The 25,634-nt window shown below is 39.1% G+C and overlaps 1 protein-coding gene across 1 annotated transcript in view; it reads left to right on the top strand.

Moving 5' to 3' along the window:
- Window positions 1-25,634, top strand: part of LOC131427641 (calponin homology domain-containing protein DDB_G0272472) — a 183,525-nt gene that overhangs the window by 36,111 nt on the left and 121,780 nt on the right. Inside the window, exon 8 of the mRNA XM_058591023.1 lies at window positions 9,212-9,351. Within this exon, the coding sequence (XP_058447006.1) occupies window positions 9,212-9,351 (140 nt within the window). The remainder of the gene's footprint in view (window positions 1-9,211; window positions 9,352-25,634) is intronic.

Here is a 25,634-nt window from a genome sequence, read left to right as displayed (position 1 = left end):
GTCCGTGACAATGAAGTAATGGTCTTTGGGCGAGGTTTCAATGATCTCGAGGGTGTACTGAATAGCAGCTAATTCTGCGACGTAAACTGAAGCCGGATCACTGAGTTTGTACGAAGCGGTGATGTTTTGATTGAAGATACCGAAGCCTGTGGACTTGTTAATGTTTGATCCGTCAGTGTAAAACACCTTTTCACAGTTGACTGTTCTAAATTTATTATAAAAAATATTTGGGGCCACTTGAGGGCGCACGTGATACGGAATTCCACGAATCTCTTCTCTCATGGAAGTATCGAAAAACACAGTAGAATCAGAAGTATCCAAGAAATGAGCACGGTTGGAAACAAACGAAGAAGGATTAATATTCTGAGCCATGTAATCAAAATACAAGGACATAAAACGGGTTTGAGAATTGAGCTCAACTAACCTTTCGAAATTTTCAATCACCAGAGGATTCAAAATGTCGCATCGAATGAGTAAACGATATGAGAGATCCCAGAACCGGTTTTTCAATGGGAGAACGCCCGCCAGCACTTCGAGGCTCATCGTATGAGTCGATTGCATGCAACCCAAGGCAATACGCAAACAACGATACTGAATTCTTTCCAGCTTGATGAAATGAGTGTTCGCCGCGGATCGGAAGCAAAAGCATCCGTATTCCATCACGGACAATATCGTTGTTTGGTACAGCCTGATCAGGTCTCCTGGATGGGCACCCCACCACGATCCGGTTATTGTACGAAGAAAGTTGATTCTTTGTTGGCATTTTCGTTTCATATACCTAATGTGACATCCCCATGTGCCTTTGGAGTCGAACCAGACCCCGAGATATTTAAATGTGAAGACCTGAGCTATGTTTTCACCCCCTAGTTGAAGCTGTAGTTGTGCTGGTTCTCGCTTCCTTGAAAATACAACCAGCTCAGTTTTCTCCGTAGAGAACTCGATACCCATTTGAAGAGCCCATGTGGATAAGTTGGCAAGAGTATCTTGTAACGGCCCTTGCAGATCGCCAGCTTTGGGTCCTATAATAGACACAACGCTGTCGTCGGCAAGTTGTCTTAGCGTGCAAGATGTGTTGATACATTTATCGATGTCGTTTACGTAAAAATTGTATAGAAGGGGGCTTAAGCATGAGCCCTGAGGAAGACCCATGTAACTGAATCGTATTGTCGACAAATCACCATGCGCGAAATACATGTGTTTCTCAGACAATAGATTATGTAAAAAGTTGTTCAAAACTGGCGAAAGACCATGCTGATGCAGCTTCTCAGATAGGATGTTTATGGAAACTGAGTCAAAAGCCCCCTTGATGTCTAGGAAAACTGACGCCATTTGTTCTTTACGAGCAAATGCCATTTGAATTTCTGTTGAGAGCAACGCAAGACAATCGTTCGTTCCTTTACCCCTGCGGAAACCAAATTGTGTATCTGAAAGTAAGCCATTAGTTTCGACCCAATTGTCTAGACGGAAGAGAATCATTTTTTCGAACAATTTCCGGATACAGGAAAGCATAGCAATCGGCCGATACGAATTGTGATCGGAGGCTGATTTTCCTGGTTTTTGAATGGCGATCACTTTCACTTGTCTCCAGTCATGTGGAACAATGTTGTCCTCAAGGAACTTATTGAATAAACTCAACAAGCGCCTTTTGGCGGGGTCTGGCAGATTTTTCAACAAGTTGAATTTTATTCTGTCTAATCCCGGGGCTTTATTGTTACATGACAAAAGTGCAAGTGAGAGCTCTACCATCGAAAACGGTGTTTCGTTTGTGTTTGGTGTCGCGGCGCGGGTGATCTTCTGTTCCGGTACAGAGTCTGGGCATACTTTTTTAGCGAAATCGAATATCCAGCGGTTGGAATATTCCTCGCTTTCATTCGTGGTGTTATGATTGCGCATTCGTCGGGCTGTGTTCCAAAGAGTGCTCATAGATGTTTCTTTCGTTAAGCCGTCTATAAACCGACGCCAGTAACCGCGTTTCTTGGCTCTAATCAAGTTCTTAGTTTTAACGTCTAACGCCGCGTAATTCCGGTAATTATCAGGTGTTCCATTTTTTCTGAATATTTTATACGCGGAGGCTCTCTCCGCGTTTAAATGTGTGCACTCTTTGTCCCACCACGGGTTGGGAGGACGGATGTTAGTTTTCGCGCCGGGTACACGTTTCGTCTGAGCTTGAGTCGCGGTGTCGAGAATCAAGCCAGCCAAAAACGTGTACTCTTCCTCCGGAGGAAGTTGTTCAGTTCTTTCAAGTTTCTCAGATATCGAGGTCGCATAGCTATTCCAATCAATATTTCGTGTGAGGTCGTACGAAACATTGATTGTCTTCGATGGTTTTGAGCCGCTGGTGATTGATATTACGATCGGTAGGTGATCGCTACCGTGGGGATCAGGAATTACCTCCCACGTGCAATCCAACCGTAGCGATGTCGAGCAAAGGGATAAATCCAGCGCACTTGGTCTTGCTGGTGGTGCAGGAATCCGTGTCATTTCTCCCGTATTCAATATTGTCATATTGAAGTTATCGCAGATATCATGGATCATAGCTGATCTGTTATCATCGTGAAGACAGCCCCATCCCGTACCGTGTGAGTTAAAGTCTCCCAAAACCAACGTCGGTGCGGGAAGGAGCTCAATGATATCACTGAGTCGCCGATGCCCAACCGAGGCTCTTGGGGGAATGTAGATGGAAGCAATACAAAGGTCCTTACCTTTGATTGTAACATGACATGCGACAACTTCAATACCTGGTATCGAGGGGAGGTTAATTCGATAAAAAGAATAGCACTTTTTGATCCCTAAAAGTACTCCTCCGTAGGGATCATCTCGATCCAGGCGAATAATGTTAAAATCGTGGGAGTTTAAGGGTATTTCAGAAGTTAACCAAGTTTCGCACAATGCAAATGCGTCACATTTCAGATTATTTACTAGAAATTTAAATGAATCTATTTTTGGGATAATACTTCTACAATTCCACTGTAAAACAGTGATTAGATCCGTGACCTCGGTGGATGATTTAGCCATCGAAAGATACAATCGCTGAAAGAAGGGGCCAATTTGCAGTCAACTGCTTCAAATATGTTTTTACTGTAGGCATGAAAGCAATTAAAATGCTTCTAAGAGGGTCTGAAATATTGAAAGTTGTAAAAATCCAGTCCACAACATCAGAAAACTTGATAAGTCCAGCACCTAGTTGGTTCTCTGGTGGATTTTTAGGGACGCTTGGGGATTTTGTAGTCCCTGGAAGTGGTGGGAATTCCATCTCGGAATTGAGTTTTCCGAGACCAGGAGCTTTTTGCTTCGGTGATTTTTCCCGATTCCCGTTAGCTGTAACTTTTCGAAGCCCTTCGGAAGACACCTTCGAACCCTTACTAGGTAGCTTATGAGAAGATTTATTCATTCTTTTCCTACAGCTATGAGGGACCGCAGAAGATGGACCTTCCAAAGGGTCGTCAGAATCGCTCTCGTCAGTCGACAAGCAGGCATATGGATTCGTTGTCTGTTTAGGAGGGGTGGCACTTTTAAGCATCTCTGCGAAGGAACGCTTGGAGTGCTCCTTTAGGGAACGCTTCATTCGATCACCTCGCAGTTTGTAAGCGGGACAATCAGAGAGGTCATGTGGACCCTCCTTACAGTAGAGACACTTTTCAGCATCCTTACCGCAAGAGCCGTCCGCATGAGCTTCCCCACAGTTAGCACAACGTGGCTTATTGCTGCAATGAGTAGCTGTATGCCCCAGTTGTTTGCAATTGGTACAATTCATTATCCGGGGTACAAATAAACGAACAGGCAAACGAACCCGGTCCAAGAGGATGTAGTTGGGCAAAGCAGTGCCGGCGAAGGTCACACGATAAGAGTCTGATTGGGGATAAGACTTTGTTCCATCCCCTGCGATCGATACTGAATGCAATCGCTTGCAATCCAGTATCTTGACATTCTTAAGTGAGGGGTCTTTAAAACAACCCGCCCCGTACTTAAGAATATCCTCGCAAGTCAAACTCGCATCGGTGACCACACCGTCGATTTCTACTTCGCGAGCGGGCACGTAGACGCGGTACTCCTGCGTAAAGGGATCCTTTTGAACAAGCTCATTAGCCTGTTTAGAGCTGGTAAACAGGACCCTGAGCTTGTCTGGCCGTATTCTATCAATACTTTTTATAGTATTATATCGCGAAAACAGGTCTCGCGATATTTTTAAAATATTTAAATTTTTTTCTCTTGATTTGGTCCGGAAATAGACCGCGTAAGGCCCGGCCGGTAGTGCGAGCCCATCAGAATAGCTCTTTATGCGGGACATTTTACAGACAAGGGAAGTCTCCATTTGAACATCGGGAGCGGGGGGGCCAGGACTTAAATTAGACATGTCGCGGAACTACTTCCGCGCAGAAACAAGTAATTCGGGGGGAAATATAATGGTCAAAAACGAATAATCGAAGTAACGGTACTTAACTTAAGATCCAACGGGGGACACCAAGCTGGTCTTCGTCGGTCGGCGTATCGCCGCTTTGATGATGTGCAAAAAACCTCCGAGAGGAAAAAGCACACTTATTTATAATCCTCACACAATGGCCGCTTGTTTATAATCCGCACACTTGGCCTTGATCGCCGAAACAATAACCGGCTAACGGTACCGTTTCGATCCACCGCTCACAATAAGGCACTGTTCTATTATATAATGCGAAAAAAACCTCTCAGAGGAAAAAGCACTATTGTCTATCACACAATATCGTTTCGATCGTCCGACCACTTTATCACACACACACAACTGGTTTTCAATGCTTTCGCAGTAAATCCAAATCACGTCCGTTCGCTCGGAAGGTTGAAACGGCAATGAGCATAAGTTTGTTCAAATCGGTTCAGCGATCTCTCAGAAAATTGAGCGCGTATAAACATCTTCGAAAAGTGCACACACACAGACATTTTCCGATCTCGTCGAACTGAGTCGAATGGTATACACTAAGGTCTTTTTTTACACGGGGGTTACGTGCCGTGTTAAAAAAATCCGTGTAAAAGAAAACCGTGTTAATTGCGGAAACCGTGCAAAAAAAAACCGCGTGGAAAACCACCAATAAACTAAAACTTTCACTACAAATCAAGCTTGAGAATCAGTTCTTTTCAATTCCGAAGGTGCGACGTGTAGTAAACACTAACGATCTTAACAGTTATTTTCAACTAAACTGAGTGGGAAGACATGGGTATTAGATGAAGATTTATGCACGCAGAGACAGAATTAAAGGGGAAGAATTCATAGAGATGAATATAAATCAAATTAGAAAAGGTATTACTATGTGTAACGCTCGTATATTTTTTTTTACAAAAAACAGTACATTTGGCGTAAAAATTAAGGAAATACAGTACATTGACTTTGAAAATACAGTGCATTGTACAGTACGCTTTTTTCTAAAAATAGTGAATAAAAAACAAAAGCAAATAAATTTGATCAGCATCTTACGAGGAAACCAGATTGAAAAAATAACATGCGAATACAACTATGTAATGGAAATCGCAAAAAAGCCACCGCAGAGATGGGACTCAAACCCGTAGCAAGCCAAATACGGGTAAATCGTTTTGCCTATAAAACTATCCTACATGTGAGACACACATACAAATTGCCTAGCTGAACATAAGAACCGAGCATGTTCAGCTGTGCTCGGGCCCTACGGCGTCCATTTGTTTTTCAGCCCTCAATTAGTCCGTTTATTTTATATGTTTCACATGCAGGATAGCTTATTTGGCAAAAAGAAGGATAGGAACTATTTTCGGCTTCGAGTACCGTCTCTGCGGTAGCTTTTTCGCGGTTTTCATCACACAGTTGTATTCGCATATCATGTAAAACTTACTCAATACGGCTCTACGTCTTAACAAGACTAAACAAATCGTTCAAAGCAAGTTCATAAACTCAATTATTTTTTATTTTCTTTTAAGGGCATTTTAAAATTCGTCAAAAACTGAAAAATGTGCGAAAGTAATAATAACATTTTTTGAGAAGAGGATGTTTTTTATAATGATTTTGATTTAGAGTCTTTTTGGTTGAGACATTTTTCTTTTTTCTAATCATCAAAGTTTCGCTTGATTGTTGTTACGCGCTCTGAACAAGAATTATTATTGAAAAAATTTGTGTGTGTTGTTGTTGTGTTCTCATTCACATTGGCTATGTGTTGTTACTGTTCTTGTACTGCCACAGATCGAAATTCGATGCGTTGAAGATTTAAAATTCTGTTTTAAATTTTAGTGTAAAAAATACAGTACATTTCAGTGTAAAAATACAGTACAAGTTAAAATACAGTAGATTTGAGGGTAAAAACAGTACACAGTATTTAAGGTAGCGCTTCGCCGTGGTCAAGTCGAAGCGAGACAACTCACTGCTTCCTCTTGCTTTGTCGCCGAAATTTCACTCAAAATGGCAAATTTCTCCAATACTAACCCGATTCACGAAAAATCAAAAACATACGATTGTAGGTAAATGATTTTACTATGCATTTGGCGAAAAATATTAGTTAGAAAGCTTTTCTTTCGCGAGATTTCGTGCGAGTTTTGTTAAACCTTTTGTTTTCTTTTTTCCATTTCTCGCTATAAACAACTCGCATATGTAGGGATGTGCTACGTTTTCAACAAAGCTTCAAAGCTAGTAGCGATGAAAATCATTACTGATTTCTGGTTCTACTGAAACATGAATAGAAATTATTTTACAAAGTAGTAACACTTACTTACATTTTCTACTCATCTTTATTCAACGTTTACACAGAGAGAACGGACAACGAAAACAAAAGAAATGTTGTTAGCGTCTACCGCATGTGGCATTTTTCACACCCCAATGCATGCGTTGACATTGTGTGCGTGCGAAAGAATAAGGAAAAACTCATTTATTTTTAAAACTCGCACGAAATCTTTCGATAAAAACGTTTATCAGGCACAGTTTATATACGAATCGATAGAAAAATTAATTATCTAGAATCGTATGTTCTTGGAATTTCCGTTTTCTTTACCGTTTTCTCACAATTTTGGGTAAAGTGCGTGAAACCCCGGGATAGGCAGCGAACTCCCGTGACCACGGCGAAGCGCTACCTTAAGTCGAAAATACAGTACAATGCTGTAAAATACAGTACGAATACGAGCTTTAACTATGTGTCATGCTGAAGCAACTCATTTCATCGGCGTAAATCATAATACTACTAGAGCTATATCATTCAAATGGGTATGAAATACTGCACTGCTCGAGTTGAAGTAAATTTGACTAGTTCTTCAACGCTCCGAAATTCTCGATGATATCAATGACGATGCTGACATCATACACCACAACTGAGCGGAAGAGACTTTGTCGTGTTATTTACGACAGGGAATCAAGATCTGAAGACTGATTAATCATTTTATGGAACGACAGTCAATACTCCCGTGAATTGTTGAATGAATGATTTTAGTTCACTTTCAAACTTTAAATTCACTCTCATAATCGTTTTCCTACAGACAACCTGTTCCCTTTTTATAAATTTTTCTCAAAAAAACAAATGACAGTTCTTTTTAAACTCTTATCAGAAACCGTGTTAATTGCGAAAACCGTGTAAATAAAAACCGTGTTAATTCCGGAATCCGTGTAAAAAAAGCCGTGTATAAAAAAACCGTGCGAAAAAAAACCGTGTAAAAAGAGACCTTAGTGTATAACACTATTGGTTTCCGAGGCTCCGTTCGAAAGTCGATTTTTCCAGCAATTCTAATACCTTTCTATAGAGAAAGGCAAAAAGGTTGAAATAAAATAGGAAAAAATGTACCGATTGGATTAATTTTGATCTGAAGGTAAACACATTTTGCAAAACGACCACATTCACAATTTTTTCGTTTGCCTTAGACATAATGCCCCAGTCGTCGTATAATATGCCCCACAACAATGCTGCATTATGCCACTTGGAATGTCAATATAGAAAAAGAAATATTATTTGCATCACAAATTATTTGCGTAATCAACTAATTGCAATCGGGAAACAACATTTTCGATTCTCCCAATGTTTGAATAATCGTTATAAATCTATAAAACATTATTTTTTAATCGAAGCTTACTCTTGAATCGAGAGTGGGGCATAATGTCCGTAAAGTTACTGCTAAGAGTTAGTTACTAAGTAGAAACCGACCAGTAGACGTTTTATACGGATAAAATGTTTATTTAGTCGAAGCAAAACCTTACATCGAAAAGCTGCCTAATATTTTTTTCAGTTTTTTCATATTTTCAACTACCAAACTTGCATATCAAAAAGATCCTACGAGCAGATAAACCTTTTGTTTAGAAAAGTCTTGATTGTTTAAAAAAGGTAGGGGGCTTTATAATACTTTCCCCTACAAAAGAAAATATTTTAGGAATGCGTTAACCGGGTGTTCAATAATCCTTTACATTTCGTCTTCGATTCGTCAGCGCATAGATATTCAAATTGAGCATCCAGAGCATCATAGCAGTTCAACGTAAACCACTGAACTGGATGCCGTAAAAGTTGAACCTGCATTCAGCACTACATACTAATTGTACCGAAATGGAAATCTCGCGAAAAAAATCGCTTGCTTCCAACGAATCACGTCTCGAAAACGAGAGAGATACTTTAACACATAACAATAGACCAACTTAAAGCTGCCATTTCCGAGGGCTCCGATTTGCGAGCATTCAATCCAGTGAACACTTTGTGTACCGTGGAGTCATTCGAGATTTTCCATTTCAATTTTCCCTTAACAGGAACTTTATGTACATATACCGTCGTGCCAGTGGCGTTATGTACAGTACTACGCAACAGTGATAGGTGCTGACAAGTGGAAATGAGGAGCCTAAACGGGTCGTTCCGTGTATTCATACGATGCCATTGTTTCCGCGTGACCCTTGATGGGACACATTTAGAAGGGAAAATTTTCCGCCGTAAAGAGCACAAATTGAAAATCAATAATTCTTTGCTCGGGATTCGGGTTGCGTTGGGGTGGCCTAGTATATAGACGGGGTTCTACGTGGGACGGTAGAATGTTGACAGGGAATTTATGCTCTGACACGTTCGAGTCAGTCTAATCGTTCTGCCCCGTCCCCCGCAGATTGTTCCAGTCTGCGAAGCGGTGATTCGGTGTCTGCGTTAAGCGATACCGTAACTAAAGCCTCGCTCGCTAGATCCCGGGTCGGCTTTTTGGAAAGAATTTTTATTTGATCTAACTTTTATGCTGAGTTATTAACGTCTGTTCTTTTGTTTCTTTTCGACAGACGCCGGAGGAGAAGAGTCCTCTCTATCCGGTCGAGCTCTCCACCGAGTTGATACTTGCCTGCACCGTGGCTCTATCACCGACCAACTCTCTCAAGCAGACACACCCAAAGGTTGTGGAACGCCTTCCGGATCTCATAAGGTAAGTGGTGTGAGCGAGTGCGATCTATTTCTCACTCCGTTAGGGCCTTTCTTTCCAACCTCATCTCGCATACACTGGCGATGTGTGTCTTACAGTGCAACAGTTTCTCGATTTCGTCGTTCGTATGTTTGCGTGAAAGATCCTTATTCTCATACACAATACATTCTCGTTTTCGGATGTCAGCATATGCGAAGCGAAGAGTTTGTAGTACATTGGTGTCCCGCTGTGGTGGTGATATCGCAGATGCTTTGGGGATTTCACATGAAGAAAGGTTACTTTTCAGCGGGACAACCACTTCGATCGCTGGGAATGCATTTTCGTGCGCCAACCAAACTCATACATATGTAAGCATCGGACACAGGAGTTGTGATGAAGTTCCACGGACGGCTAGTGCTTCATAGGGATGGGATAAGGGTGTGGGCTGTCGTGCTGCGGTCGTTTTCGTGTGGTTTCTGACTGGCCTATCGTGTATGTAAACTGGAGATCACGATGAATTCAATCCGGCAGCAGCAGCAGCCGCACGCTTTTTACCGGGAGAAACGTTGCAAGTCGTAAAATTTTCGCAACCCACTCTTCTCCTCCAGCACATTCATCTAACTTCCTTGCTGTGTCTACGACGAAACCACCGCTGAGTTCAAGGCTAAAGCTTTTAGGCTAAGCTGTCTCGAAGCTACGGTTTCATTGTCCACCAACGGAATAAGTCCGGTGTGCGGATCGTTTTGTATGTTATTTATTGAATATTTAATTTTGACTTATGTATTCGCTCGGATGGATTATTTATGGCAAAAGTTGGCACTGCTAGGATTTGATGTTCCATCAATCACTAGAGTTGTTTAGGAAGCTCCTCGACATTACATCCAAAGGGGTGAGAATGAATGGGATGAGACATTCCGGTATTGATTTGATTTTTGTTGTAGATCCATGAGCTACCAATTTCATTCTGAAGTAGTTAGCTGAGCAGAACTGGTGCGGTTAATTATTTTGGGTTGAAGATTCAAATTCAAAGGTAGCCTTTGGACTTTTGTTACATATTTTATATATCTAGCTAACAGGGTGTTCAGTTCAAGAGCTTAACATTATTTTTGACATTGGAAAGATTTGGTATGAATATGACGAGAAATGGATCACAATTTTTCTTGGTAGATACGGCAAGAATCAATAATCAAGAAAACTATCAAAAAAAGGTTACCGCGCCGCCGGCTTTATTTGATCGCATGGATGTGAAATACAAGGGAGATGACAGTGTTGAGTTAATTCCGATTCCAGTTGAGAAGTTAGTCTTTTGATGAAAATTCACTTATATTGACTCTTCGAAATGCGCATTATTCTTTATTAATGCAAACTAAAGATGATACATCGACATGCATCTCTACAACATATTATTTTATTCAAATAATATTACGACACACTATTTTTTACATTTTTTTTCTAATATTTCGAATTACATGTGAATGATGTTGCCATAGATTCAAATGAAAGGTCTTAAGGTCTCATACAAAGTTCCTGAGTTTCATTAGGATCCGACTTCCGGTTCCGGAATTACAGGGTGATACGCACAAAAAAAAAGGAAAAAAATAGTCACACTCGTCTCTCAGAGGTGGCTGAACCGTCTTTCACAAACTTAAACTCAAATAAAAGGTATTATTGCATCATAACAGATCGGCTGAAAAGTTCGTATCGTTCCTATGAGAGGGCGCCACTAGAATTAAATCCATACCATTTTCAGTTAGTGCCAACCTTCAAAAGATACGTGTATAAATTTGACAGCTGTCTGATTATTAGTTTGTGAGATATTGCATTTTGAGTGAAGCTACTTTTGTTAATGGAAAAAAGGAATTTCGTGTGTTGATGAAACACTACTTTTTGATGAAAAAAAGTGCCGCCGATACCAAAAAATGGCTTGATGAGTGTTATCCAGACTCTGCACCGGGCGAAGCAACAATTCGTAAGTGGTTTGCAAAATTTCGTACTGGTCATAAGAGCACCGAAGACGATGAACGCAGTGGACGTTTAAAAGAGGCTGTTACCGATGAAAACGTGAAAAAAATCCACAAAATTTTTTTCAATGACCGTAAAGTGAAGTTGATCGAGATAGCTGACACCCTAAAGATATCAAAGGAACGTGTTGGACATATTATTCACGAATATTTGGATATGAGAAAGCTTTGTGCAAAATGGGTGCCGCGTGAGCTCACAATCGATCAAAAACAACAACGAAAAACCATGCTACCATGCTGAAATTGAACGAATTGGGCTTCGAATTGCTCTCTGTATTCTCCAGATTTGGCACCCAGTGACTTTTTCCTGTTCTCAGACCTCAAGCGAATGCTCGCTGGTAAAAAATTCAGAAGCAATGAAGAGGTAATCGCTGAAACTGAGGTCTATTTTGAGGCAAAGGACAAATCGTACTACAAAAATGGTATCGAATAGTTGGAAGATCGCTATAATCGCTGTATCGCCTCTGATGGCAATTATGTTGAATAATAAAAACGAATTTTGGTAAAAAAATGTGTGCTTCTATTAAACGATACGAACTTTTCAGCCGAACTGTTATAATTTTCCTGAATTTCATTTGGATCCGACTTCCGGTTCCGGAATTACAAGATTCGACTTCCTGTTCTGGTATTACAGTGCGATGAATGAAAATTTTCAATTTCATGAGTATTTTTTCACAAGCGATGGCGAAACGAGGAGCACATTTCTGCTTCCGAAAGCACCGATAATAGTGGAGAAAATCTTCAACAATGGAACTCACTTCGATTTCTCAGCAACGGTTAATCCGATTTTCACGAATAATGATTCAAATTAAAGCTCTCATTGTCTTTAAATATACTTTGCAATTTCATCCAGATCCAACTTCCAGTTCCGATATTATAGAGCATTCTGGTTCCAAGTTCCCAGTTCCAAAAGTACCAGAAGTAGTAGTCAAAAAGTTTAAAACAAGACTCACTTAATTTTCTGAGAGATGATTTGATCGATTTCCACAAACAGGCTAAAATAAAAGATCCTATGGTGTCATAGGTTGCTGTTTAATTTCATCCGGGTCCGATTTCCGATCCCAGAACTATAGAGTAAAGTGTGTTTAATCATTTAGTGCGACGTTGCAAAATAAAGAAAAATTATTATTAACTTGATACAACTGTTTACAATTTGAAAGAGTTATGTTAGTTTCTTATTTTATTCAAGATTGAAAAAAAACAATTTTTTCGCAAAATCTCCTGGCGATATAGAAAAATAGATGATATACCTAAAAAGATCTGAAAAGAGAGGTTTAGTTTTCATATTCTCAATACGAGGTCTGTTCAAAAAGTTCCCGGAATTTTTTAATTGCGCGCGTCTGGAGAGTCCGGTGGTCAAATTTTTTTTATTGTGTTGGTACATATGTCCCTAATGTATGGTGAAATTTTCAGCTGTATTCATTGTTTACATTCTGTCTTGTAGCGGCTGGTGTAGACGTGTTTTTTTGAGCTCGGCGATTTTTGTTAGTTTAAACAATGGAAGAATTGAAGAATTTGTATTAAATTTTGCGTGAAAAATGAAATAAAGTGTAACCAAGTGTGCGAAATGTTACAGAGAGCCTACGGTGAGCCTGCTATGAAAAATAACAAGTGTTTACGAGTGGTATAAGCGTTTCCAAGATGGCCGCGAAGACGTTGGAGACGACGAACGCTCCGGTCGACCCAGCACGTCAATAATCGATGAAAATGTGGGAAAAGAGAAAAAAATGATTATGGATGATCGCCGAATCACTATTAGAGAAGTTGCTGATGAAGTTGGCATATCAGTTGGCTCATGCCATCATATTTTTTCAAATGGTTTGGGCATGAAACGAGTGGCAGCAAAATTCGTTCCAAAACTGCTGAATTTTGATCAAAAAAACAAACGCATTACCATCGCTCAGGAGCTGTTAAACGACGTCAACGACGATCCAAATTTACTTGAAAGGGTCATAACTGGTGATGAAACATGGGTGTACGGTTATGATGTCGAAACAAAAGCACAATTGTCCATGTGGAAGCACCCAACGTCACCAAGACAAAAATCGCCGAGCTCAAAAAAACACGCCTATACCAGCTGCTACAAGACAGAATGTAAACAATGAATACAGCTGAAAATTTCATCATACATTAGGGACATATGTACCAACACAATAAAAAAAAATGACCACCGGACTCTCCAGACGCGCGCAATTAAAAAATTCCGGGAACTTTTTGAACAGACCTCGTATATCAGATTAAATGAATGCGTACGAGAATCAAGTTAAGCGAAGTTGAGTAAAACGCTAGCATATTTATCATTAGAAACAGTGAAATGAATTACTGTCATCCCCCTCGGTAAAATATTATGTTTAAATTGTTGATGGTTATATTTCTTTCAGAGATGAATCAACCTTCGGCTGATGGTCTCTTTAAAAACGAAAATTTACTAACAATCAGTGTTGGGAAAAATCAAAATTTCAAAAATCGCGACTAAAATTTTTCACAAGTGATTTTTAGACAGAAAAATCATCGATCAGAAAACTTACAATTGAAAAGTTCACTAATGATTTTATGGCAGCGCGATTCTAACAGAAACTGTTTTCACATGGCAAAAAATCAATTGTGAATAGTTACTGGCGAACATTCTGTTCGATGATATTTGAGGAAAAAGTTCGCACATTTAATATATCTGATATGATTCTCGACCAGAAGATTTTTGGAAAATGAGTTTTCATAGCATCTCAACACTTCGCAGAATACATGTTGAATGAATTCGCCGATAAACAATAAACTGAACCTTTCTGAAAATGTTTATTGTGCGTAGGGTGGGTGACAAGTGAATCAATAGTGGTGATGTGTTTTAAATTCGGAACTACCGTGGTAGTAATATCATTAATAAAAGTAGCAAGTGCTGTGATTAATAATAGTTAGAATTATAATAAAAACAATCATAAATCATGTTGTACAGCTGATTAAAAAATATTAGCAAATTTAGCTTGAATGTAATCCGCAGAATTAACAGGAGCGCAGGCTACCGCTATACCAATTCAAATACTATGACTGCTGTGTGTTTGAAAAATGCTGACAATGCTGCGCTCCTATTACTTCTATGGATCAAATTAATGCTAAATAGCGTTTTATTAGGTTTAATTTAAATAGTACAGTGTAATCAGCCAGCTACAATTAAAGCAGCCTTTAGTATCTATAATCACTATTTGGAACGTGGCACAAAGTATGTTTGTTCATATTGACCACCCTAAGTGCGTCGATGATATCGCAGTTATTATTTCTCAATTGCGGTTTAGTGGCGAATTTATTCAGTAGATATAATAATTAAATCTTGCACGAATCATTTCGGTGTCGAACTGAAGCGTAGTGGAAATACAGCATTGAAATATCACCGGAGGTTTGTCTCCTTTTCGATTATATCTTTAGCGATATTTATGTGGGTGAAAATGTGACATCAAGTTTCGCTGACACTAAAAATCACTTGTGAACTTTGAGGTTCAAAATTTTGTGGATGTTTGTTTCATGAATGGAAATATCGGAAGTGATTTTATCAGTCACCGAGTTCTTTTTTTGATAATCCTTTAAATTGATTTTTTCACGAGTGATGCTAACAATATTTCGAAAGTAATCGGAAAATGTCATTTGGTGGTTTGGTTCCACAAACACTTTTTTTATCCGTTTACCTCAGTGCATAACTCAGTCGACTCATCAGGTCATAATAGTTTATGTTGAACTGTTTTGTTATCCAGCAGTTTTTATTTAAGTATTATTTATTTATTATTATTGTAATGCTCATCTGATACGAAATCTACATGGAGTTGGGTGGGAAAAAAAATCCTTTGAATTGAACATCATATTGCCATTCTCAAACGGGCGCAACTACCACCATCTTTAAATAAAACAACAAAAAACAATTGTCACAATTCTTCATGTAAAAATTCTGTGGAAGCAATTTTTCAAAACCGTGGTATATTTAACTATTTCACCGAATTGAAATTTTGATTACAAAAGCTGTACTTGGATTTTAAATAATTTAATTATATTATCATCGGCGGACAAAAAAAAATTAAAGCGAAACTGGGTAATACTTAACCGGTGTTTGCAATGAAACTTTCCTAGGTGCCATCACCTTGCAGCCCAGACACATAAATAAAGAAAGCAGAGTAAAGTCAGGGTACTACGTTCCGATGGGCATCTCGTTTCAACAGACTTTGCGACCGATTTTTAAGTGCACATAATTATTGCATGACTAGTAGAGATGGTCGGGTTTAGCCTATTTGTACCCGAAACCCGACGGGTATTGATTCGGATACAGAAAAGGATATGTTTGTCGGGTACAGAAAAGGATATGTTTGTCGGGTTAGAGTCGGGTACTGGTGCCAATTTTTTCATTTTCTCCCGTTACGGTTCTGGTTCGTATTGAAAAAAATTGGTCAGGTTTCGGGAGTTTTTCAGGATACGGGTAAAGATTTTTATTTTTTCATCGGGTACGGGTTGGGTTCGGGTTTTGGAAGAAAAATCAATCTCGGGTTAGGATCGGGAACGGGTAAAAGTTTTTTATTTTCGATCAGGTACGAGTCGGGTTTGAAAAAATGCTTATCCGATCATCTCTAATTGTAGAGGTAGAGGTATATTTGAGTGATTTGAATACTAGTTCGTTATCGTTTCTCTGGTCAGCCATTTGCCGAGGAGTACTAACTATATGTAAATAGTAGGTTTGTGTGATTTGCTGAAGGGTTGAATGCGTTTTTTAAGGCACGCTTGTAAAGCTTCATGTTGATAGGTCTATTTGTAATGGAAACATGAGTTTTTCGTTCGCAGATGCAAACCGCTTGCCAAACTGGTTATGGCGAACATGTGAGCATAAACGAATTTATTTCTATTTCGCTTCACATTTTCGTCTTTTAGCGATTTTACCGCTCAATTTTCTCAGAGATGGCTGAACCGATTTTAACAAACTTAGGCTCGTTTGAAAGCTACATTGAGCAATTCGGAGATCGAATGGTTGTCACTTCTGATTACGGATATATAATGGTATAAGTGAAGTAACCGATAAAACGCATTTTATTTCTTACCGCTCATTTTTATCGGAGAAGGCTGAACCGAGCTCGAGCTTGAGCGACCACCCCTGGTTGCTACTCCGTTACTGATCGGGATTAGCTGAAATTGTACAGGGAATTTCTAGATAATCCGACCTGGGACTGGTAAATCATCCTTCAATGTACATCTGTTGGTAACTGCAGAATTCATTGATCAGTGCCGGTGCCGGCCAGGCCCGAACGTAGATCGTCTAAGGAATGGGAAGGAATGTTAGTCCAACACTTGTTGTTACTAGAGGCCGTATATACTACTGCGCACTCCACAAGTGTCACGGGAGAAGGTTATTCGTTAGTATGAATTTCAGTAATTGTAGTATTCGCGTGCGACCTAGTATGTTCCGGTTTCAAGATGCTCGGACGTATCAACAATATCCTATATTGAAATCCCGGGAAGTCTGATTCACAGTTCTTATTCGTGAGAACTGAAGGAAAATTTGAAATACTGTCGCGTAACGAATAAAAACTTCCGTATTTTTTCCTAAATGGAATTACCTGCTACAAAATAAACGAGTGAATAGGATTTAGACAAAATAGTTGATTCATTGTAGTGACATATTCTAACATTTTTTAGAAAATTATTTTAAATCACCGAACAAAGGACAACAGATTTCACGCGTTACTTGATTGTTTATTATTTCCGCTTTATTATTTTAATTATTTATTTAAATTATCAATTGGTTATATTGGTTGATCTGGGCAGCCGGCTACCGAGAAAAAAAATTAATTAACCAAACAAGTATTTTTTTACTATTTATACCATATAACGATATATGTTATCTCTGTTATTAGCTTTGTAATATTAACAGATTTGGGAAATAGTTCATTTTTATCATTAAATTAATAATCTTGAACAACAAGCAATAACATGGAAGAAGAAAACATACCAAATAAAACTTTTCTCCGAAGTTAGCCGCAAATTGATAAGATAAATGAAGTTGAATGAAGAGCTAATTCAGTTATATAGAGTAATCAGAAGTGAAATGTTGAAAATATCTTAAAGTCTTTTGAAAGCTACTATTGGGTCATTGATCAAGTCTGAAGATCAAATCATACAAGTGACGTTAACATCATAACTCATTATCGCCCAATTTTCTATGTATGAACCGATATCAATAATTTTAGGCTCATTCGAGACTAAAATTGGGCTGTGGTTCGATTTCAAAGATCATATGGCTGACACTTCATGTTTCGAAGATTTTTTTTATTCAATAATATAATATATTTTTAGGCACACTGCTTAAACTCTAAGATGCCAAGGGTATTTTCTAATCTTAATTGACGACTAACTTAAAACTAGAATAGTATAATTAGATGATGTCGTCTCGGATCATCGAAAATCCAGCTTTCAGCTGGCGATCGGCAGTAGTCGGTGAATTGAAAATTGCATGAGTCTTCCAGATGGCGTTGTTTAATATCTATGGCCGCTTCCTTCGGTTCGTGTGGGTCCGCGGGAAACACCACCAGGCTACGAACGTCCGCATGCTGGTCATCGACTGAAGCGGGCGGTGGACCGGGACGAGGATCGAGAGAATCGAGCGGATGTTAGTGTTGAACCTGTAGGTGGAGATTATACTTTCTGAGCGAGGAATAACACATTACACTTGGATATTAATGTGTTTGATGAAATGCTATATGAGAAGCATATATGAACTATCCCGACTCGCCAACACATCTCGAACCGGATGCTCAGGCGGTCTACCTCGGGCCCTAAGAGATTCCAGTAGCTTCGACCTGGCGTCGCGATGCTCTACGCACGGCCACACGACATGCTCGATGTCCTGATAACCGTCGCTGCAGAGACCGCTCTCCGCAAGCCCAACACGCCGGAGATGTGCGTGTTAATCTCCATGAACCAAGGTTTCGTCGATACCCTAGGGATAATGGAATGTTGCCATCGTCCCAGTTCGCCATTGCTCCATGAAGTTTGCCAACTTTCGAGAATTTTCTGACGAGAGATACTGAAAAATTCATTGAAGCAGATTAGTCTTTCATAAATATCACCTTCTAATGCGCCCACCTTAGCCAATGAGTCTGCCTTTTCATTTCCCGGAATGAAACAATGCGAAGGGACCCAAACTAACGATATCGAATAAGACCGTCCAGATGAAACTCTCAAGTGTTCTCGTAATTTTCCCCAGAAAATAGGGGGAGTACTTTCCTGGCTTCATTGCCCGGAGAGCTTCTATTGAACTTAGACTGTCCGTGACAATGAAGTAATGGTCTTTGGGAAAGGTTTCAATGATCTCAAGGGTGTACTGAATAGCAGCTAATTCTGCGACGTAAACTGAAGCCGGATCACTGAGTTTGTACGACGTGGTGATGTTCTGATTGAAGATGCCGAAGCCTGTGGACCTGTTGATGTTTGATCCGTCAGTGTAAAACACCTTTTCACAGTTGACTGTTCTAAATTTATTATAAAAGATATTAGGGGCCACTCGAGGGCGTACGTGATCCGGAATTCCACGAATCTCTTCTCTCATGGATGTGTCGAAAAACACAGTAGAATCAGAAGTATCCAAGAAATGGCCACGGTTGGAAACAAACGAAGAAGGATTAATATGATGAGCCATGTAATCGAAATACAAGGACATGAAACGGGTCTGAGAATTGAGCTGACAAACCTTTCGAAGTTTTCAATCACCATCGAATTGAAGATATCGCATCGGATAAGCAACTGATAGGAGAGATCCGGAGATATTTAAATATGAAGACCTGAGCTATGGTTTCACCCCTTAGTTGAAGCTGTAATTTTGCTGGTTCTCGCTTCCTTGAAAATACAATCATCTCAGTTTTCTTCGTAGAGAACTCGATACCAATTTGAAGAGCCCATGTCAACAAGGTGTAGAGGGTATCTTGTAATAGTCCTTGGAGATCGGCAGATTTGGGTCCTATAATGGAAACAACACTGTCGTCGGCAAGTTGTCTTAGCGTGCAAGATGACATTCATCAATATTGCTTACGTAAAAATTGTATAAAAGGGGGCTTAAACATGAGCCCTGAGGAAGACCCATGTAACTGAATCGTATTGTCGACAAATCACCATGCGCGAAATACATGTATTTCTTGGACAATAGATTATACAAAAAGTTATTCAAAATTGGTTAAAGACCATGCTGCTGCAACTTATAGGATGTTTATGGAAACTAAATCAAAAGCCCCCTTGATGTCTTGGAAAACTGACGCCATTTGTTCTTTACGAGCAAATGCCATTTGAATTTCGGTTGAGAGCAACGTTCGTTCCTTTGCCTCTGCGAAATCCGAATTGTGTCTCTGAAAGTAAGCCATTAGTCTCGCCCCAATTGTCTAGGCGACACAGAATCATTTCCGGATACAGGAAAACATAGCAATCGGCCGATACGAATTAAGATCGGAGGCTGGCTTCCCTGGTTTTTTAATTGGCAATAACTCTTACTTGTCTCCGGTCATGCGGGACAATATTATCCTCAAGAAGCTTATCAAATAAATTCAATGAACGTTATTTGGCAGTCAGGCAAATTTTTCAACAAGTTGAATTTGATTTTGTTTAACCCCGGAGCTTTATTGTTACACGAAAAGAGCGCAAGTGAGAATTCTACCATCGAAAACGGTGTTTCGTTTGTATTTGACGTCGCGGCGCGGGAGATTCTCTGGTCCGGAGCAGAGTCTGGGCATACTTTTTTTTAGCGAAATCGAATATCCAGCGGTTAGTACATTCTTCGCTTTCGTTCGTGGTGTTTTTGTTGCGCATTCGTCGGGCTGTGTTCCAAAGAGTGCTCATCGATGTTTCTTCTGTTAATCCGTCATCAAACACGCGCCAGTAATCGCGTTTTTTGCTTTAATTAAGTTCTTCATTTGCGTGTCTAACGTCGCGTAATAACGATAATTATCAGGTGTTCCATTGGCTTTGAACTGTTTGAACGCTGAGGTTCTTTTCGCGTTCAGTGATGAGCACTCTTTGTCCCATCACGGATTGGTAGGACTGATGTTAGTTTTTGCGCCGGGTACACGTTTCGTCTGAGCTTGAATCGCGGAGTCGAGAATAGGCATTTTATATTGACAAGATATGAGCTTGTGAGGACTTGACGATCTTAGCTTTCGACGAGCGCCTTATTGAAGAAAGCAGCTGCTGTTAAATACTTAGGGAAGTTGAAGCTGCTCGCAAGTAAGTGGGTCAATTGTTATTACAAAGGTTAACACTTTCGAGAATTTACCATGTTAAGAAGGTGAACCCTATAAGGTCATCCCGAGATTGATAATTTGTGATTAAATTTCAAAAACAGAATCCGTTCAGAAATCTACTACATTGTTCAAGTTTTTCTACTTGAAATAAAAAGTTTGAGAGAAACTAGTGCTTAAATTATTTATGGTTGTCTCACACTGCTGAATATCATAAGCTTTTGATCATATTTCCGAAAGAATGGAGAAAGAATATTTTTGTTATCTTTAATACAACTCATGATATTAAAAAATTTATTTCTCTTCCATATGCTACATTTTGAAAGGCACCTCGTAGTGAAGTAAAACTTATTCACTTCATACATCTATCGTTGTTGTTAAATATTTACTTCATGTAACAGACTACCGCAATCACCAGATAATATGTAGAATGCCAAAATTCATATTCTTACTTTCAGTTTATTCCAGAAATTTTTGTACTCCATCAATCACTTGGTAAATCTTCGCAAGAGATTGTTCTGATTTGTCATCGATTAACGTTTCCTGTTCAACAATGAACAAATTTCCTGTTTGTCTAACGAAAGTGTTTTTCAACACTATCGTCATCGCAGGGTGGTACCACGGGTACCTGTTGTTATTCTTAGACGCACTTTAAAGTGACACTGAGAGTCAAAGTGTACAATTTTCACGTTTTTTCGGTATCCTTTCCCCAGGCAAAGCAGAGGCAAACCATGTGTGTTACGTTTCGAACATTTTGCTCTCGTCAGTAGCTGCCGTCGTTCGTGGTGGCCTTCGAGAATAATAAAATTTATCCATCACATCAACGAGAGGTGACTCGTCGACTCAGCTGACGGGCAAGACATGTTTACCCGGTTTCACCGTGTAGAAAATCTCCATATGGTGGAAGAATCGTTTTTTTTTGTTGACACCAAAAAAGATCTTGGATGAAAAACCGCGCTACCAATATCCGTTGCGGTAGGAAGCGGTAAGTTGAGCATCTTCGATTTGCCGTTTGATCGCTTGGGTGGTTTTCCGTTCGGTTCGTCCCGGTCGGCTTGCAGTTCAGCGTGCTTCCATTTCGTACCGGTTGCCACCCAAGTCGAATCAATCACCGAGAATTGGTTCAGTTGGCAGCCGCTTGTAAACAAAACATTTGTTTTAATTAATTTGGTCCCGGATGGTCACTAACGTTGTGATCTGTTATGTGACTCGTGATTGATGTTGTTTAAAGTACTTAAATACTGAAGCAACACTAATTATTTTGGATTATAAATATTAGAATTCATTTGTTTGGTAAGCATTATTTTTGATAGTTGGTTCTCAGGTTGATTATGTTTAGCTAAGAGATATTTTAGTTTGGCTTATTTCATTTTTCCATCCATTCCATATTGTAGATATTGTTCTCCTGTAATGTTTTGAAATATTTATTTCTAGCATTTTGAAGGAAACCTGTTTTAATCCACCTAGTGGTGTTTTACAGCCTACAAATAGCCAGGCCTATTCCATTCCTGGCAATGAAAGAGCTGATATTTTAGCCAAGTGTGGTGCTATTGAGGGTGATATTTATGAGCGACCGATTGCTTTCAACGAATTCTATAGCGCATCTCGCCAAAGAACACTTGCCAGCTGGCAAGCTTCTTGGGATAGAGATGATCTGCGTCGGTGGATGCACTCAATTATTCCGAAAATATCGACAAAGGCATGGTTCAGAGGACTGGATGTGAGTAGGGATTTCATTCGTGTGATGTCCAGACTCATGTCCAATCACTACACGTTAGATGCACATCTCCTTCGAATTGGACTTTCCGAGACTAATCATTGTGCTTGCGGCGAAGGTTACCGCGATATTGACCATGTTGTTTGGACATGCGTGGAGTTTCGTGATGTCAGATCTCAACTTATAAATTCCTTGCGTACCCAAAGTAGACTATCCAATGTCCCAGTTCGAGACATTCTTGCTTGTCGTGACTTTCGTTTTAACGCAACTCTGTGTTCATTAAAAGAATTTGAAGTTCAAATGGCTGTCACTTACAGTTCCGGTGATGTAGTGGTATAAGTGACGTTAACGTCAAAATTGATTACCGCTCAATTTTCTCGGATATGTATTATCCGATATCAAAAAATTTAAGCTCGTTAAGTGAGTTTATTTCGTCGGTCGCATCGAAATTCCATGTTTCGTGATTTATTTGAAATTTATTCAGTAATACCGTCGTGGTGGAGTAATATCATCAATAAAAACAGTTATTACCATACAGGGTCCACCATGTAACTTTTAATGTGGAACACATTTTTGTTTTCTATATAGGGGTGCAAATTAGAAACTCAAGAAAAAATACACTTAAAAATGTGGTCAGGTTTTGAACAATTACAGCTCAGTCAATTTTGTATCAATTATTAATATTATGTCACCATTTGTTTGGAAATATTTCTACGTATTGATTTGAATGTTCATAGCCATGTATTTTCAATTGTGTATCATTGAAATGTTGATTAAAAGCTACCAGTGTTCTATTTTATCTGCAAACAATATCCGGCATACCGGATTTCCCTGCCACAGTCGACGGTATTGAAGGAGTAAGCGATATATCAAAGGGAAAGCATCAATCTGATTGGTCAATCGATGCAAAAGCGAAGCTGTTGGAATCACGCGAATCTATAAATAGAAGCGAAATTATAGCTAACGTTTCAGTCCTACGCGTAGCTTGTTAGAGGTAGGTTGCTAGACAGCAAGATAAAAAGTGCCATAAAACGATTTGAAGCTTTAATTGCTATGCTCTGATCTTGTGTCATGAAAGATTGGATGAAATTCCATGTTATGTCGTTTCGTCTGAGGAATTGACAACTATCCCAGGGTAAATTTTGAGTGCTTAAGATTAATTTCTAATTTATATACGATGAACTCGATTGATAATGAGAAAAAGTTTATCACTTCAACCGAAATCGCAGAATGGTAGTAATGGTAGAGAAACGCTATAAAAATAACTGCTTGCATACAAAACTTGAACACAAGTTTGGCGAAGAGAAGCTTAAATATCGATATCCGTATCGCAAGCATGTACTAACATATAATTGCATACATTTTGGCTATTGATGTAATTTCGTCAGCTATAAAACAAATACAAAACACGACAAATAGAGTCTATATTCTGGGTTCGCGTGTTCGGTGTTTGTTTCTAATAAAGATCAATCTAAGCAGACTCTCGTGCATTTGCGGATTCAAAAGTGTGACGATCAATTGAAAATGTAGATCATTAGAAATTTTGGTTGCCTTGTTCCACATCAATGGCTCGAACAACACCATGGGGCTGATCCTTGTAGTTTTTTTTAAACATGCAATAAAACACAAACGGTTCATCCGATTTCAAAATTTATTTTTTCATATTAAAGTACAATCCTTCCGTTTAATTGTGGAATATAATTTCATTCAAATGGCTGCCTCGGCTGGCCTTGCAGTAAGCCATACGGTCGGTCCAGTTTTTTAGTACATTTTCGATTGTCTGCAGCTCTATTTCAGCTGTGGCTGCACGAATGTTGTCCTTCAAGGCTTGAATTGTTTCTGGCTTGTCCACATAACACTTATCTTTGACAACCCCCCAAAGATAATAGTCTAACGGCGTCAAATCCTCTTCAAGTAACTGGAAGAACCAATCGCAATCATGGCGCGGTAGCGCTCGCCATTGACCGTGGTGGCGGCTCCTGCCACATTTTCGAAGAAATATGGCCCAATGATGCCGCCAGACCAAAATCCGCACCAAACCGTCACTCTCTGAGGATGCATCGGCTTTTTGCTTATTAACATACCCGCCGAGATGAAAATGTGCCTCATCCGAGAAGATGATTTTTTAGCAAAAATCGGCGTCTTCTTCAAAGTAAAACTGCACTATTTTCACGCGTTCCTCAAGCGTATACACAACCATTTTTGTTCAACGGAAGGATAAAACTAAGTTTCTGTCAAATCAGAAGTGACATTAAGGTTACCAATGTCGAAATAACCGCTAGTTTAACAAAAAAAAGTTAGATGGCGGACCCTGTACATGCTGCGATGAATAATAATTATAACTATAGGAAAAACATGTCAAAGCATCACAAAGCGTGCTATGGAGTTGATTAATATTACCCTATTTAGCTTGAATATCGTACACAGAAGTAACAGGAGTGCAGGATTTGACTACGTCAATTCAAACTCACCATTGAAACGCTGCACAGTGATGCCTCTCCGTACAAAAGTTGGCAAAAACCATAAATACGTCGATAAACTTCAGCTAGATGATTTTTTATAAATAATTTAAGGTCTCTGAATATATTTCCATCTTGATAATGTATGAAAAAATATTCGATCCACCTAAAAGTAACATGATGCACCGTTCGCTACGGACCGGAAAATGACGATTTTTTAATAAATTAAAGTGTTTTTTTTTATTTGTTTCATGATTGATTAGGAGCTGTCAATAATGTTTCAAATAATGATTAAACCGGTGTGGAAAATGTATACACTTAGAAAACGAACTTTTTCCTTATATCTTGAAAAAATCACTTATCTTCAGAAAAGCTTATCTTAATATTTTTATTTTCTGATATGTTGTAACCTACAACTGATGAAGTTTATTGCACTATGAGTAAAGATGGGAGAGTAACAATCAAAAAAGTTTTATTTCTGTTTTTCACAAAAATATTAATATTGGGAAAATGCTCTGCATTTTGTATTTTTTAAGTTATTCGACTTATGAAAGAACAAAAACACAAGTACAAAATACAAGTTTTTATTATGTTAAAGTAAACTATGTAAAATGAAAAATGACGAAAAAAATGACACTGAGCGAACATGCACATAAAGTGGTTTTCGTGGTTCAAAATTGGGTATTTTTTATATGGACTACAAGAAAGTTCCGAACAATAGAAAAAGTGCTCTATGGGCGCTATTTATTATCAGCTACTCAAATTAGGTGATACCATCACGGGTTCCATATACATATTACACTTGCTGCGTTTGGATAGAGCATTGCATGAAAAGAGGACGCAATATGAAAATCTTCATTGCATA

The sequence above is a fragment of the Malaya genurostris genome, chromosome 2 (assembly GCF_030247185.1).
Source record: "Malaya genurostris strain Urasoe2022 chromosome 2, Malgen_1.1, whole genome shotgun sequence".
NCBI lineage: Eukaryota > Metazoa > Arthropoda > Insecta > Diptera > Culicidae > Malaya > Malaya genurostris.
This window is presented reverse-complemented; position numbering and strand designations above follow the sequence as displayed.